We start from the raw sequence: 17,144 nt of genomic DNA on the forward strand, positions 1-17,144 counted from the left end.
TCCCCTCGGCATCTGATGGTGGGGGGGTGGGCTGGATCTGGCCCTGAGGTTTTTGACCTTCTTGGTCTTTGGCTCTCAGTCAAGACGCTGCAACGCTTTGTAAGTTTGCCAAAAAAGGGCATGTAGGCTCTGCTAGAAACTTAGGAAATTGCTTTATACAGAGTCAGATCATTAGTCCAGCTAGATGACTTCTGTCTACACTGACCAGGATTTCTCGAACACATGGAGGTCATTGGTGGGCCCAGTGTACACAACCTTGTTTCCTCTTTCATGTGTTTACTGCACATTTATTGTGTGAATAGGACAGTGAAAATAACACCTGTCGTGCATAAATGCCTGGTGCCCCAACCTAGAAGATTCACAAGTGTATTTTCTTTTTTATTTCCAGAAATCAGAAAAATGAAGGCAGCCCTAATCTTCCTCTGCATTTTGGGAATAGCTTGTGCCTTCTCGGTGAGTAAAAGCAGCAATTATTTAGGTAGCACGGGATTCATTGTGAACATGTACTTCAATGACACTTCTTGTAACTGTTTCTGAAGGGTACTGACCCTTCCGTTCTGCGTTTTTGCATCTAGCAATTTTGCATCTAGCAATTGAATTTCCTACCAGCTGGCCCTGCCTGCTGGCGGTCCGTTGAAATGCTACAAGACAATTCTGTGTATATTGGCAATATGCCTGTCTCTTGCTCAGGTCACACAGCCATGATGGCGGATATGCAAACAGAACGGTGTGTGTGTGTGTGTGTATAAGTTGGCATGAGGTCCCCAGTGGGACTGGTCATGGATTGATGTCCGAGTTGCCTAGCCACAGCCACAACCACAAAAGTCATGGTTGAGGAGAAAGACATACCAATATCATTCATCAGACAAAATCAAACAGCTGCCGCTTAGCATCCAAGGAAGATGTGTACAAGGAGCCTTCCCATACGGCTCCAGGGGGCCTCTGCTTCTCAGTCCCATCTCTTCTCCTTGACTTCCACGTTGACTACAGAGTAAGGGGAAAGGAACAAAATGCAGGTGATGGGGACGTGATCGAGTTTGGGACCCTGGAGAGAGTGTGTGGAGAGACTCCCCCCCCCCACACACAGCAGTCACAAATGCAGATTAGGTCCCCTTTGCTTGCAATTTGCATTACCAAAAAGGATCTCTCTCTCTCTCTCTCTCTCTCTCTCTCTCTCTCTCTCTCTCTCTCTCTCTCTCTCTCTCTGCGTGTGTGTGTGTGTGTGTGTGTGTGTGAGAGAGAGAGAGAGAGAGAGAGAGAGAGAGAGAGAGAGAGAGAGAGAGAGAGAGAGAGAGAATGAGAGAATGAGAATAAATGGGTGATGGATGAATAGGATGCACTTGTGTGTCAATTTGAATAGATGGATGGGAGCTGCTGCTATGCACCCCCCTTGGCAAATAAACCCCAAGGGAATGTGGCTCTTGGGTTTGTGGGAATGTGTATCCCACCTAGAGCTTTGATTATTTGAAGTTAACTCACGGAAGTGAAAATATCAAAATATCACCTCCTTTAGGAACGCAAGGTAAGTCCATCGGAAATGGAAATGTGACCAGAAATTGCTGCAATTCACATGTTCATCTGAGGTTAAGAACAGAAATCATGAAACGGAACATAAGTGAAATTCGCTCTGTCTTTTTCAGTTTGCAAATGTTACATGTTTCTGAGGTTTCCTTTCCAGTGAGATGCATTGAAATTACTTACAGAATTGATTTGATTGCTTTTGGCCACAGCAAATAGCAAGATGAATAATGTAGGGTGTAGAAGAAGCTGAACTGCAGCAAAATGGAAGCGACGCTGATGGCAAAAGCAAAAGCAACACAGGATGGGGTGGAAACCTCTGGCTGCTTATATCCCTGCACATAGTACATAGTACAGTTTAGAATGATATATATCTCTTATCACACTGCTGCTCTTTTCTGTATCCCATCCAGCTGCATCCTACAGATATAAAGTGAGGTCCACCCCACTACAGATAACTGTTTTGGTTCTTTGCTCAGCAGAAATCGCTTTAATCTATGGAGGCCAATCCTTCATACATCACTAGGTGTCACTCTGGTGTTGTTGTTTGCTGTGTGGGGTGGGTGGGGTGGGGGGTGAAGCTAATGCAGAAGCAAACAGCACTTTAGTGCAACGTATGGACAAAATACAATTACTTCAACACAACCCCAGATCAGAAGCCTGAAAGTGTGGAAGAAATAAAGAACACTTTCCTTTCTATTGTGGATATTTTGGATATGCACCAAAACCCAGCTAAGCAAGCAGGAAAAAAAGGAAAATCACCACCGTCTTAAGTAATCTCTTCTTTTCTTGTAGGTAAAAAACTTCAGAAGAAGATTCAAATCAGAGGATTCTGAAGAAAATGCAGTATGTTGTCAACTAAATCAAATTCTCGGTTCAAAATGAAATGGGTTGATGCTTTCTTTAAATTCGACAGCTGAAATACTTTTCTCTTTTTCCGACAGGTATTCAAGAACAGATATAGGTATTTTCTACATAGGTACCCCTACCTCTACCCACCTGTAAAGAGATATCAGGTAAATGCAATTCCTTTTTAAAATGCCAAACCTGAATCTTTTAAAATGTAAGAACCATTACTGGGACACAAAATCAAGGCAAATACAGACGCTGAGTTAGAGGCCCGTTTGAGCCTAATTAATTTTTATACGATGGCTCTAGTGTTTTGCCTCTGTGTAGTAGCGACTGCTGTCCATTGAGATTGGTGTGGCAGAATGGTAAGAGGCCAACAGTAGGAGAAGTCAGAGCCAATAAGAGGCACAGACAAGAAATTATCGTTTTGCTGTCGTTCTCCTCCCTTCTGAGTTCTATAATGGCAATGTTGAAACTGAGAAGGAAGCCACAGCTACTGCCACCTTCTGGAATGGATGTAGGTAAGCAGGCAGACAAGTAGGAGTTGGCTAAGGGCAGAATGAGGTTGCTTGAACAGTGCACCATTCCATACCATTCAACATTTGCAATAATAATAATAATAATAATAATAATAATAATAATAATAATTTTATTATATATACCCCACCCATCTGATTGGATTGCCCCAACGATGCTGGGTTGCTTCCAGCGCATATGAAAACATAATAAAACGTTAAACGTTAAAATCTTCCCTATATAGCGCTAACTTCAGATGTCTTCTAAAGGTTGTATAATTGCTTATCTCCTTGATTTGGGGGTCACATAACTCCAGTGCTTTTTTTCTTTAAAATGTTTAGGGGTACTCTCATTTTGACTCAGGAAAATCACCATTTTACAGTTCAAATCGGGGAAAATAAATACAGTAGATGGACAGAAGTACAAAGATACACAAAATGTTTAGGGGTATGCACCTGCATACCCCCAGGGGGGGGGGAAGCACTGCATAACTCTATACTCGCCAACATTTCTCTGATGAAAATAAGGATGTCCTAAGGAAAAGCAGGACATTCAAGGACCAAATCAGAAACCAGGACTGTCCCTGGAAAAGAGGGTCTCCCATTCACCCTAATAGACCATCTCCATCTATGCGGGACGCGGGTGGCGCTGTGGATTAAACCACAGAGCCTAGGGCTTGCCGGTCAGAAGATCCGCGGTTCGAATCCCCGCAACGAGGTGAGCTCCTGTTGCTCGGTCCCAGCTCCTGCCAACCTAGCAGTTCGAAAGCACACCCAAAAGTGCAAGTAGATAAATAGGAACCGCTACAGCGGGAAGGTAAACGGCGTTTCCGTGTGCTACTCTGGTTCACCAGAAGCGGCTTTGTCATGCTGGCCACATGACCTGGAAGCTGTACGCTGGCTCCCTCAGCCAATAACGCAAGATGAGCGCCGCAACCCCAGAGTCGATCACGACAGGACCTAATGGTCAGGGGTCCCTTTATCTACGTGTAGCCCTCAGAAATGACATACAAGTCACAGAACCATGAAACCCACAAACCCTATGTGAAATCCCTTTTGTAATTTCAGCTCCTTGCCACATACACCGCAAAGAAAGTTGTGTGTGTGTGTGTGTGTGTGTGTGTGTTTAGAATTTTGGAATTTTAAGCTGGTCCCCGTGGGATCAATGCTGATGGCCCAGGGAGGCAGTACATGAGATAACACGGCTCATGCCTCTGAATACATGTCACAATATTTTTTTATAATAACAACTTCCACTGTAAAGATAAGAAAAGGAAACAAAACCTTTGCCTGCAGCTATTCACATGGCAGTTTCATAAGGAGGAGTCTTGAACATAGTCTCTTGAATAGGGATGGAAGGGATCTGACAATTTTGGTTCTCTTCAGTATCTTATTTTCTCCAATCTTATTCAGTTCTCCACACTTCTTTAGCAATTTTTTTTTGGGGGGGGGGGAGTTGTGTGGAAAAAATCCTCATGCAATTTCCTTAAGAATTTTCCTAATAAACAGATTTTTTGTATGCAGTTTTGACCAATATACACATTTTTTGTAAGGCATTTCTCGTAATTTAGTGCATTTCTGCATGTTATTTTCACAACTGGATTTAATTTAGGCATGCTTTCACCTAAGTAATATGCATTTTTGTAGACATTAATTTGTTGAGAAGTGTATTGCAAAATTTGGATTACTGTGAATGTCAAAGGATGGCTGTGTTTCAGGATAGCATATTGTTTAAGCAAGTTCAGGTTTACCTTGAAACGCAAACAGAATTGACATTGTCCCTCCACCCCTACTCTTGCATGTAAGAGAGAGATACCAGCTGGGGCAGGGGGATGCTAATTACATGTTTTCAAGGATAGCTCATGTCAGAAGCCTAAAAATGGTCCTACTTCTGGGAATGATGTGCCGGCAGAATAGTGGTTTGGCATGTCTCTTGAGCACAGAGGTATTTTTGTGCTTCGCTGTGTAGAAGATGAACCCTGTTCATATCTTTCTAGTTTGCCTCCTCATAAAAATAAACAGGTTTGCAACAAATAGGTTAAGGCCAATATAGACATGAAAACCAAAACATCTGTAGACTGCTTGGGTGTCTAGGTACACTTCAAGGTACACTGTTCAGACCCTTAATGCTTGCAATGGGATAACACTTCCTAACCTAAAATGCAGGATGCTTCTGCAGCATTCCCGTTTTTTATGTGGCTGATAGGAAGAAGCTGACATCCCCCCCCCCCCCCGAGAGCATTGCCAAGGTGTAGATTGCTATGTGAGCTGAGAGGAGTGGTCCAGGCCATAACACTAAAAAGGGGTCTGAAGGCATAATATGCAGCTCTATGTCTGGAGTTCAGTGGACCGGCCGCCATATAAAAAGCCTGCATGAAAGTCTCTCTGGGAATCAAATATGTGATTCTATGATAAGCTCCTCTGAGCTCTTTGGCTGAAGGTCAGAAGCTGAGTAGCATCCATTTTTCATAATCCTTGCTCCTTTTTAAAGTTTAGATGCAGATAGATAGATAGATAGATAGATAGATAGATAGATAGATAGATAGATAGATAGGACAGGTGGCACTGTGGGTTAAACCACAGAGCCTAGGGCTTGCTGATCAGAAGGTCGGTGGTTCGAATCCCTGCAATGGGGTGAGCTCCCATTGCTCGGTCCCAGCTCCTGCCCACCTAGCAGTTCGAAAGCACATCCAAAAGTGCAAGTAGATAAATAGGGACCGCTCCGGCAGGAAGGTAAACGGCATTTTCGTGCACTGCTCTGGTTCACCAGAAGCAGCTTTGTCATGCTGGCCACATGACCCGGAAGATGTCTGCAGACAAACGCTGGCTCCCTCGGCCTATAGAGCGAGATGAGCGCTGCAACCCCAGAGTCGGACACGACTGGACCTGATGGTCAGGGGCCCCTTTACCGTTTACCTTTAGATAGGTAGATAGGTAGATAGGTAGATAGGTAGATAGGTAGATAGATAGATAGATAGATAGATAGATAAGATAGAGGCGCCAGCCAAAAATGTTCCCCTCTACAACCTTTTAAATGTGTCTGTGGGAAGGGTGGGGATATTGTTTTGCTGTTTTGTTTTTAATTAATTACTTCTTTTTACCCTGCGTTTTATTCTGTGAGCCGCCCAGAGATCTTATGATGAAGGGCGGTCTATAAATCTAATAAAGAAAAAAGAAATAACTTTCACAGTGTCAGCAGGACACAGAACAAACCGGAGAAATTCCGGTTTTAAACTTTAAACGTAAAGTTTCATATATGCATAACAAGCATGTGGGCTACTAAGCCCCTTCTGTGCTATACATGTAATTCCCAGATTGGTTTAACAATTGATCCCTTTTCCCAAGGACCTCTGGGAATAGTAGTTCTGTGAGCGGAATGGGGTGTGTGTGTGTGTGTGTGTGTCCCAACAAATCTCATCACCCTTAACAAATTACAGTTCCCAAGATTCTTTGGGGGAAGACGTGACTATTTAAAGTGGGATGATACTGCCTTAAATGTATAGTGCAGATGGGATTGTTGCTGTTTGGGGTGTGTGTGTGTTTTTCTGAGAACTGAAGTTGACCATTTACATGTGTATAATTCAGCATTCTGTTTTGTGATAAAAATACGGGAAATGCCTCACAATTGTATTTCATTTTAGTTTAACAGTGACTCATCTGAAGAAGGCTATGGTGGTGATAGTTCAGAAGAGGAGGAGGAGGAAGAAGAAGAAGCGGTAAGAGACGTGTTTGGCATTGGTCACAACAAACCAAGGAGCATAAGAAAACAACCAGGATTGTTTTTATAGACTGTACTCTGCAAAGCGTCCATGGTGACGATTACTAACTGCCCACAAGTTTCCATTCTGGTTCCTTGCAATATTTTTTAAGTCTCAAGTCATCTAAACAAGAAGTAACCCTTAAAGACATAGTGAGAGCTTGTGAGAGCCAAAGGTTTAGAGACAGACGTGACTTTTGTCCATTTATACCAATGCAGTTGTTATGGCCCTCAGGTGAACCATTCAATAATATTTTGTTCTTTAGTACTTGGGCAGGTAAGCTTTAATTCACCCTCAGGTGTTCTTTTATAAGGATAATCACATATCTAAAGAATTATGATTTAAAGAAACACCTTGTGATATATAGGATCGGTATATGATCCAAAACCGATTGGGAGTGCATATTGTGATAACGGTTTCATAATTTTTGACCTGGCAATATATCGTGAGTCATAATGTGTGTTTGTGTGTGTGTGTGTGTGTGTGTGTGTGTGTGTGTGTGTGTTATGCAAAAATCACAATGTGGGGAAAACCATGAAGCCAGACAATGCCTCTACATAGCTCCATCCTTATTTCAGACATTGTGATATACAGTTGTACCTTGGTTGACGAACGCCTTGCAACTCAAACATTTTGGCTCCCGAACACTGCAAACCCGGAAGTGGGTGTTCCGGTTTGTTTGGAACCCGAACGTCTGGCACAGCACCTGCGGCTTCCGATTGGCTGCAGGAACGTCCTGCAGCCAATCGGAAGCTGTGCCTTGGTTTGCAAACATTTTGGAAGTCTAATGGACTTCCGGAACTGATTCTGCTCGACTTCCAAGGTACGACTGTATTGGTACATTAGATGTTTAGTTGGTGATATACTGTGATGTTGAAAACCAGATATCACTTCCTACATTAAGAAAATAGTTATGTTAAGGAGGAAGGTTGAGCCTAGCCTTTCCCCTGCTTCTCCACCTGCGCCCTCAACTATACAAAGTCCACTCAATCCACAACCTGGTAGAATCCAGGGAGGGCTTTCTCACTACTCCTCAGCCCCACTTTAATCAATAGGACTTAGGTCTCCTTAAGCCAGTGGACTTGAGTCTTATTTCCTGTGGATTGTCCCCAAAGAGCCATCCACAAGAAGACCCACCTCAGTCAAGCAGAAAGCAAGCCCATTGACACAAAAAGGGACAATGTGTCCACAAAGAGCAATGGCCCCTGACACAGGTCTGAGCCCTGGCGTATTTGCAGTGTTGGCTGTTGTGCATCTCCTCCATGTTTTTATTTACCTCAGGACCGTGTTAGCTCCCCGAGAGCCGATATAATCTCCTAAGTAAATATGTATCTTGGTATACATGTTATTTGGGGAACACATATTTTACCTGAACAGCTTGGAATAGCTTCTTCATTTCAGTACCGTTATGGTCTGTTGGGTCAATATGTGCTTAGACACAAGAGTATTTATAAAAATGATTTTTTTTTTTGGCCTGACTTGGATGTCAAAAGCTACAAGAGTGCCACTATGTTCTATTGTATTTGGGGGGCAGATGTTTTCTCCCATGTAAATGAACTTCCTGCATGAGAATCAGAACTCTACACACATTTGTCTCAAGCCCTGAGCCTTCTGGGGCCATTCTGTTAGGGCGTTGTTTTTATGAACAGTTATTGGGGTGGGTCTAAGTTAAATGTAGGCTTCACCATCTTGCCCAACCTTTTACTATTTCTCTGGTTACTAGAGAAAGCCTTGTTGGCTTTCCCCATAAAGGCTCTTTCATAGGTTCTCTGTGGCTTCAAAAATGGAGATTTACTTCTGAGTAGGGTTCTCCTTGTCACCGTGACAATTAGCCAGCTCTCCTGAGGCTCAGACCCTGAGATTTAGGGGCAGAATCTGGAAACTAGAGGGTGAGACTCGATGGATCACAAAGTGGAGCCTGGTAGAATAGAGGCAAAACAGAACAGTGCCTGGTAACTGAGGGCAAAGGATGACACCTGGTGGATCAGAAGAAGTGCCAAATTGGGCTTCCATGTGAAGCAACCTGGTGGCAAGAGTTATAAGAAACAATTATTTTAAGGAGACAAACACCTTGTTTTGCATCCTAACTTCTTCTGTGTGAACAGAAGGAGCTTCTGGTCAAAGAAGGAGAGTTGGTGGGGTCCCTAACCTCCTGTCCTTAATTAGGCAACCCCCTTTCTCTCTCTCTCTCTCTCTGGCTGCATACTGCATACCATACACTTAAAGCACTTGGCTTCCCCTAAAGAATCCTGGGAATTGTAGTTCCCCCCACCAGAGAGCTACAATTCCCAGCACCTCTAACTACAGTTCCCGTGTTTTTTGGGGGGGAAGGAGTTGTCTCTCTTGGCTGTTTGTGGTCCTAAGTCACAAGCAGTCTCTACAGACGTACCAGGGTTTGTGTGAAAGCGTGTACACTTGTTGACTTGTACAGCTCAGCTGTTGTGCACACAGGCACACAAACTGTACACCCAGTGAAAGTTACATGTGAATAACTCCACAAGCCTACAGCTCAACTATCTGCGTACACAGGTATAGACTGTACATTTACTGAATATGTTGTGTGAACACCGTAAAACGTACCAAAGTACCTTTAGAAATATGTATTTTAGGATAAAAATATGTTTATAAAAGTGTACCGTGAGATAAAGTATACTGATAAATGCATTCAGAAATATATATTTAAATACAGATTTTCACAGAGTTTTTTTTTAATGGCAGATTCATGCAAAAACAAGATGGGATGGAGATTCTGATTCTTCTCTTGAAGAAGATAGTCAAAACACTAAAACTTCATATTTATTGAATTATATATATATATTGTGTGTTTAATACTTGCTGAAAAACTGCCTTGAGTATAGTCTTTAAAATGGAAAGGTGGGAACTGTCTTTCCAAAGAAGCAAACAAACAAACTATCCTCACAGTTGGCAACCCTAATTACAACAGAATAGGGCTTTAGAGGTAAAGATCTATTTATTACCAGCTCTGCTAGGCTGTAATTTGCATTTGAGAGGCAATTATCCTGTGTCAATGCTTTTTTTGGGGGGGGGAGCAGGAGGTCTGAACACCAGGGCCAGTGTTTGCACTGTACCCTCTGTCCATAATGTATTTTGTTAGGAAGCAATTAGTACAGTAATTAGAATGGTATGGAGAAAACTACTCTAAAACACAATTTACTAAATGTATGTGGATTAAAAATATATATATTCAAAGAGGTGGGAGTGTAAATTAGGGATTTTAAAATGAACAAAGTGGGGAAGGGGGAATTGAAGACATGTGGGGCTGCAAGGGGAAAATAGTAGGTAGTTAGCACAGTCATAGAATCATAGAATTGTAAAGTTGGAAGGGACAACGAGGGTCCTCTAGTCCAACCCCATGCAATGCAGGGATCTTTTGAATTAGGTTGCAAAACCTTACCAATCCTGGTAAGACTTACATTACAAACAGCCCTTCAGGGGTGGATGGAAATGCACTAAATAAAAACATTATATTTCCTGATAAATTTTTGTTGCAATCTTAAGAAACTTTAAGTCATTTGAAAATATGTTCAAAGGAACAATGGGGGGGGGAATCACATAGAAGCCTCCAGTTGACTGTAGTAGCTGACAGCTGCTACAGGGAACTGGGGTGCTTCATTACATCCCTTCCTTCAGAGCTGTTGCTCACCTATTTACCTATCCTGGCAGCACTTCCCTGTTCCTCCACTCTTCTGTCAGGTGCTGACAAGGATGTAAGTGGTAGTAATTTAATACTGCAGTCGAAAGAGGGCTCTTGGGATTCCAAGCTGCCGTGATAGACAGCTGGAGGCTTCTATTCACAAGCCTCAGTATGTAGAAAAGCAGAATGTCACTTGCGAACATTCAGAAAGCGCCACTGTATTTCTCGGATCCATCTCAATGGTTTTGCTACTGGCTATGTCCAGCCTCAACAAAAGCAGAACCTCAGGAACATTTAAACAAACAAGAACACTATAATTGCTTTTTATAGAGGTTGCGATGCTCTCAGATTGCTATCCAAATAGCCACCCACACCATGCAATTTTGCAAGTTCTCGCAATAGAGAAGAAAATAACGTAGGTTTTTACTGGCACTGCACGACAACTTATTTTAAGTGTTTTAACCACCTGATCCTAAGAACAGAAGTACTTAGCTTTCTCTGACCAACAGCAATGCCAGAGCAACGCTGCAAAACATGACGTTAGGCCAGTTTGCGGTGAGCTTGTGCCAGCATTGGGGGCGCTGGTGCCAGTGCAAATGTTTGAGATCAGGTTTGATCCAGGACCTGAGATTCACTTTCCCAGTTCGCCCTTCAAATATCAGGTAGTTGCCTTGATGACAGCTGTAGCAGAAAGTGCCCTAATCCCCCATCTCTCAGTCAAACCAATTTAAATCTTAAAATGTGTATGCATCCTTAGTATGAGAAATGAACATCTTGCCTTTTGAAAATGTCCCTGATGCCAAAACTACACATTTAGCTGAGCTCCTGGCCAAACAGTGCAGCGGGAGCAATTTGCAATGGACTAGAGGCAGGTGCAAATGAGTTATTTAGACTTCTTCCAACCACTGTTTTTCTTCTGCGACCCTCTGCCGCCCGCCAACGGCCTCCCATCGAAGCCTGGGGTTATTTGTTTATTTGATTCCCTTTATGAACCGCTTCCCATAAAATATGTCAATGCGATTTCACAGTAAAAACATCAGCCATACATACATAGCAGCAGTCTTAGCAATGGCATTATAACATCACAACTAGGAGAGCTTTTACAGCCCTCTAATCTTTTTCAAATAGCTATGATATTCATTATTTGAACTGTCTCATAGGATTAGCCAACCTTTGGTTTAAACAAAACTAGAGTCTTATTTGGGGGGGATTTTACCCCAGACTGCAGTGTAACCTTCAGTTCTTTTCAGAGTCTACAGTTCCTGTCTAGTTTTTGATAAGAAAACCTCAGCCCCTAAATATTTTCCTTCTAAGGAAATGGATAGAGATTTTCCAGTGAAACAAGTTACTCAACCAGCACCTCGTCAAGGTTTACTTTATTTAGAGGTTTCTTTGAGAAATTTATGTTTTCTCTACATCAAGGTTTCTTTTGGGAGATTTAAGCTAATTTTGTTTTTGTTTTTGAACAATTATTAGTTTAGTTTTAATATCTTTCACTTTATCAATATCTCGTTTCAGGGCTTTATCACGGTATAGTTTTGTTTTTGCGCTGAATACATACATAAAAACAATTTCATACATAAAAAGAAGTTTCAAATCCAATGCAGGCAGAGACTGGAATGAAGACCACAGAATCATAGCACTGAAAGGGACAATGAGAGTCATCTAGACCAACCCCCTGCAATGCAGGAAGCTTTTTTGCCCACCACGGGGCTTGAACCCACATCCCTGAGAGTAAGAGTCTCATGATGCACCAACTGAGCTATATATATAGCCACTCAAAAGGCTTGTTCCTAAGAAAGGTCTTCAGTAGGCATCAGTCTGATATATAATGGAGATTCTGAAGGGTAGGTGCCACCAAATGAAAGACCCAATTCCAACATCATATGGAAAGGATCTCCTGTTGAGGTTTTAAGCACTCATTGCAAATTCCTTGGCAGCGTTTACATATCACAACACTATTGATTGCTCTATGGGTAGGCAACCTAAGGCCCCGGAGCCGGATCTGGCCCAATCCCCTTCTAAATCCATATGGTCCGGGAATCAGCGTGTTTTTACATGAGTAGAATGTGTCCTTTTATTTAAAATGCATCTCTGGGTTATTTGTGGGGCATAGGAATTCGTTCATTTTTCTTCTTCTTCTTCTTCCAAAATATAGTCTGGCCCCCCAGAAGGTCTGAGGGACAGTGGACCGGCCCCCTGCTGAAAAAGTTTGCTGAACCCTGCTCTAGAATAAATACCAGATACTAGTTGTGTTTCCACAATGCAACACGTGTGCATTTGGATCATCATTCCAATATTAGCCTGGAAACATTTTTTCAAGCTTCGTCTGTTGTTGTTGTTTTTTATAAAATATGGTTAGCAGTGTTTCCATTTCATTTGATCTGGCATGTGGAGCTATCTATCGTCTCGTTCTCTGTCTGTCTGATGGAATCTGCACACATGTTAAAAACATTGTGAAAATGCTTTTTTTTAAAAAAATCGTTTTGAAAAATGCTTTGAATTTGCTATAGCTCACAACCGCCATCTTGTGTCACGATAGTATATTGCACTTTACAACACATTCAAAATGTTTTTATTTGCAGCTGTATAGCTGAGTCCCCTGTCTCGATCTCTCTCACACACACCATGGACTCTGTTGAGCTGGGATGATTTCAAAGCGGGAGGTGGACAGGTGCTATAATTTAGGTCACTGTTTAATGACAGTGCAGGCTTTTGAGCATCACACAAAGGTATTCCTCATATAATGCATAAAGAGCTGTTTAATGTCTTCTCTATGCAGCAGTCATAATCTGATGATATATGGTTATTGCACACATAAGAAATGGAAGGAGAGGGAGAGTTGCCCATTCTATAAACGCAGAAGACCAGTGGTTGCTGCATCTACTGAAGTTGAAATTAATTCTGAGATTCCTGGTTTTTGATACATTTCCAGGGACAGTCAAATGAAGAAAACAATGAAGGTGGAAAGGAGAATGAAGAGGCCACAGAGGCTCCCACTGCGCCAGTGACCGGAGATAAAAAGGGCACTAGCATAGCCACACCTCCTAAGCAGGTAAGATTGGTGGACCTTTAATACCCTTGCAATAAATTGAAAGCTGTACAAGTTGGTGCTACCAGCCTGTTGCCTCAAACCATCCCGTATCATGGGATGCTTTCTTCTTAATAGCATTAAGGCAAGTTCCCCTCACATTGCAAAGAGCGGGGTGGAGGACAGATGATTCAGAACAGGACTGCTGTGGGGGCAAAGGGTTAAAGCTTCCCTGCCCGCTCCCATGCCATGCTCCTCATCCAACTCAGACAGGGGCAGATCTGTCATGGCAGCAGCAAATCTGGTCCTCTACAGACACAGCAGGACTTCCACCATATCCTATGGCCCTTCAGCAGGTGGAATGCGGACATGGGTTTGCACCCTAAAACAGCTAACACAAATAGAGTTTTGTGTAACAGAAGTAAGGTTAACAAATCTGTTCCAAACGGTTACACGGGAATTGTTGGACTATTCAGTTTAAAGTCAAGAGCTTTATATAGCACATATACTGTACATATAGCCTATATTTTGTTGTTTAGTTGTGTCCGACTCTTCGTGACCCCATGGACCATAGCACACCAGGCACTCCTATCTTCCACTGCCTCCCGCTGTTTGGTCAAACTCATGTTCGTAGCTTCGAGAACACTGTCCAACCATCTCGTCTTCTGTCGTCCCCTTCTCCTTGTGCCCTCAATCTTTCCCAACATCAGGGTCTTTTCCAGGGTGTCTTCTCTTCTCATGAGGTGGCCAAAGTATTGGAGCCATATGTACATATACATATACATATACACATACATATACATATACACATACACATACACACATACACACACACACACACACACCTGCGATGACAGGTACAACCTCCTGGACCTCTCCCTCTGGCCTAATGGACTTTGGCCAGGCCACACCCTTCTCCTTAGCCACACCCCTTGCCCCTCTTGCTTTATCCCCTCTTGCTTGGCTGTTTCTTTTTCCAGGACAGGCCCTCTTTTTCAGGGGTCAAATTTCTGTCCCGGTGGGTATTTTAAAATTTGCCAAAATGTCTCTGGGCCATACTTTCTGGATGAGACCTGGCGGTTAAAGACTTGCTTCCCTCTTCTCTTCTCCTTCCACCCTCAGCAATATACCACAGCTTCTTATAGCCTACATATAGAAGAAGTATTTAAAATGAGAGTCGTCATAGCGTCCTCTTTTTGGCTCTTCAAGATATGGCAACCCCATATTCATTTCTCCACCCACTGTAGCTTCTGGCCCCTGGAAGGCTGCCCAGAGCACATGACATGAGCCACAGTCCATATCTACCCTGTAGCTTCTTGAGGAATGCTGCCGCTTTCTGCATTTTCCTCCAGATCACCTTCCATCCAGTATGAAAATGGTAATTGCACTCACTTGGCAGTGAAGCCAAGAGTACATTTGAAAAAGCTGTGGCACATGCACAGATGACAGCGTATGTGCAGATGGCAGCTTCATCAGTAGACGTTTGGGAGGGGTTGCAGGTACAGGGAAACCAAACAGGTAAAGGGCACCAGGTGAAGGCATCCCCAGCCCCTCTCTAGTGTGTACAGCAATGTGGCAAATGCAATGGGAAACAGTAGTGCGAAAACAACCTCGCTGCATTTTAAAACGCTAATCCAGGCATAGGCAAACTCGGCCCTCCAGATATTTTGGGATTACAGCTCCCATCATCCCTAGCTAACAGGACCAGTGGTCAGGGATGATGGGAATTGTAGTCTCAAAACATCTGGAGGGCCGAGTTTGCCTATGCCTGTGCTAATCAGAGTTAGAAACTCAGATATATAAGCTAGGCGCCAAATGTCTCCTTAAACCAGGGTTACAGCCACCCAAACGGAATGCTTAGCTGCCATTTTGGGGCCAGAGAGTTGGAAAGTCGTATTTTTCAATAAAACTTTTTGGTTCCTGAAATTCATTCTTATTGAACAATACGGATGAAATAAAATGGATAAGATTCTACAGGGTGCATTGCTAGGGTGTGAAAAGAGTCAAGGTGCGAGGATTCCCCAGGCATGCACCTCCAGATGGTGGAGATCCTAGCACCCGGGCATCTTCACTTGGTCACAAGTGGCTAATAGCCAGGTGGAAAATGCGCCTGGCGAATTTCGAACAGTGCTGCTAATATATACATGGTCAGAGTTGTATCATGTAGTGGGTTAGACAACTCCTGTTCACTGCTATTTGGGATCACATGCAGACATGGTCTGTTGATTAGTGGGACAAGTTGCTATACAGTGGTACCTCGGTTTATGAACACAATTGGTTCCTGAAGTCTGTTCATAAACTGAAGCGTTCATAAACTGAAGCGAACTTTCCCATTGAAAGTAATGGAAAGTGGATTAATCCGTTCCAGATGGGTCCGCGGTGTTCATAAACTGAAGTGTTCATAAACTGAAGCGAACTTTCCCATTGAAAGTAATGGAAAGTGGATTAATCCGTTCCAGATGGGTCCGCGGAGTACTTAAACTGAAGCGTTCATAAACTGAAGCATGGGTGTAATTGGTTCCGGAAGTCTGTTCATAAACTGAAGCGTTCATAAACTGAAGCGAACTTTCCCATTGAAAGTAATGGAAAATGAATTAATCCGTTCCAGATGGGTCCACGGTGTTCATAAACCGAAAATTCATAAACCGAGGTGTTCATAAACCGAGGTTCCACTGTACTATGTTCCGAGCTTTCATATTTTGCATTGCCTTGAATCACCTTCCTCCTTCCTAATTCTGGGTTTTCCTCCACTTCCCGCCTCCCCCAATATTTGATGTGTCCATGCAGGGCCCCGTAAAGAAAGAGCCCCTGGAGAAACCTGGAAACGGAGGAGCAGCTAGAAAGGGCGAAAAGGACAAAGCTCCCGAAAAAGGAGGGAAGGGAGAGGAAGACAGTGACGAAGAAGAAGAAAATGAAGAGGAGGAAGAGGAAGAAGCAGAGGCGGTGGACGAGAACGGAAGCGGCGCCAACAGCACAAGCACCAACAGCACCACGGAAGAAAACGGAAATGGTGGCAATGGAGGGGAGGAGGAGGAAGAAGGGGAAGAAAATGAAGCGACCACTGCCGTTCCAACCACCCTGCTCCCCACAGTCCTCCCCACCACGGAGTATCAGGGCCAATACGAAACCACCACGGAGGAGCAGTGGCACTATGACACGCCCTCTGAAGAGCCGTGGCCGTACGATACCACCACCACCACCGGTTACGAGAATGGCTATGAGGTTCAAACAGAATACTACGCAAGTGAGAATGGGCAACCCCGAGGGGATACTTTCAGAGCCTATGAGGACGAGTATAGCTACTACAAAGGCCATGGGTACGACGTCTATGGCCAAGATTACTACTACAACCAATGAAGAAAAGAAGCCGTCTCTTGGCCTGCTTAATGTTTTCGCAAAGGCCTACTCAGGAAGATGTATCACAATATAGCATGGTGCCTTTTAAGTGAGAATGGAGGTTGCTGTCTGTTTTTATTGCTAACTATGAAAATGTATTCTTTTTGTCTGGTGTGTATATATATATATATATATATATATATATATATATATATATATATATATATGTTGGGCTTTTGACCAGTATTCATGTACCCGTTGTGGACTTTTTGTAGGGTTTGCAGTTTTGTTTTTAAAATGGTTCGGAAGAAAATGGTGTGTGTCAAATGGAGTTATTGTCAAACTGAAGTGTGTCGTCTGCTGTACATGCTCTATTAAAGTGAAGATGAGTTTTGAAACAATGTGCAGGCTGAATTTGCTCTAAGTAAAGATAAAGAATGATGAAATTGTCAGGCGAGTTTCATTTCGTTCCACGTTGCCTT

At 43.1% G+C, this 17,144-nt stretch overlaps 1 protein-coding gene across 1 annotated transcript; it reads left to right on the plus strand.

The window, feature by feature from the left end:
- The first annotated feature begins 399 nt into the window (after positions 1-399).
- IBSP (integrin binding sialoprotein) lies at positions 400-16,840 on the plus strand. The gene is made up of 6 exons (XM_035114091.2): positions 400-453; positions 2,314-2,364; positions 2,463-2,534; positions 6,524-6,598; positions 13,231-13,350; positions 16,114-16,840. The coding sequence occupies exons 1-6, from the start codon at positions 400-402 to the stop codon at positions 16,681-16,683; spliced, it is 942 nt and encodes a 313-aa protein (XP_034969982.2). The 3' UTR covers positions 16,684-16,840.
- The last annotated feature ends 304 nt before the right edge of the window (positions 16,841-17,144 follow it).

Source organism: Zootoca vivipara, chromosome 9 (assembly GCF_963506605.1).
Source record: "Zootoca vivipara chromosome 9, rZooViv1.1, whole genome shotgun sequence".
Taxonomy (NCBI): Eukaryota; Metazoa; Chordata; class Lepidosauria; order Squamata; family Lacertidae; genus Zootoca; species Zootoca vivipara.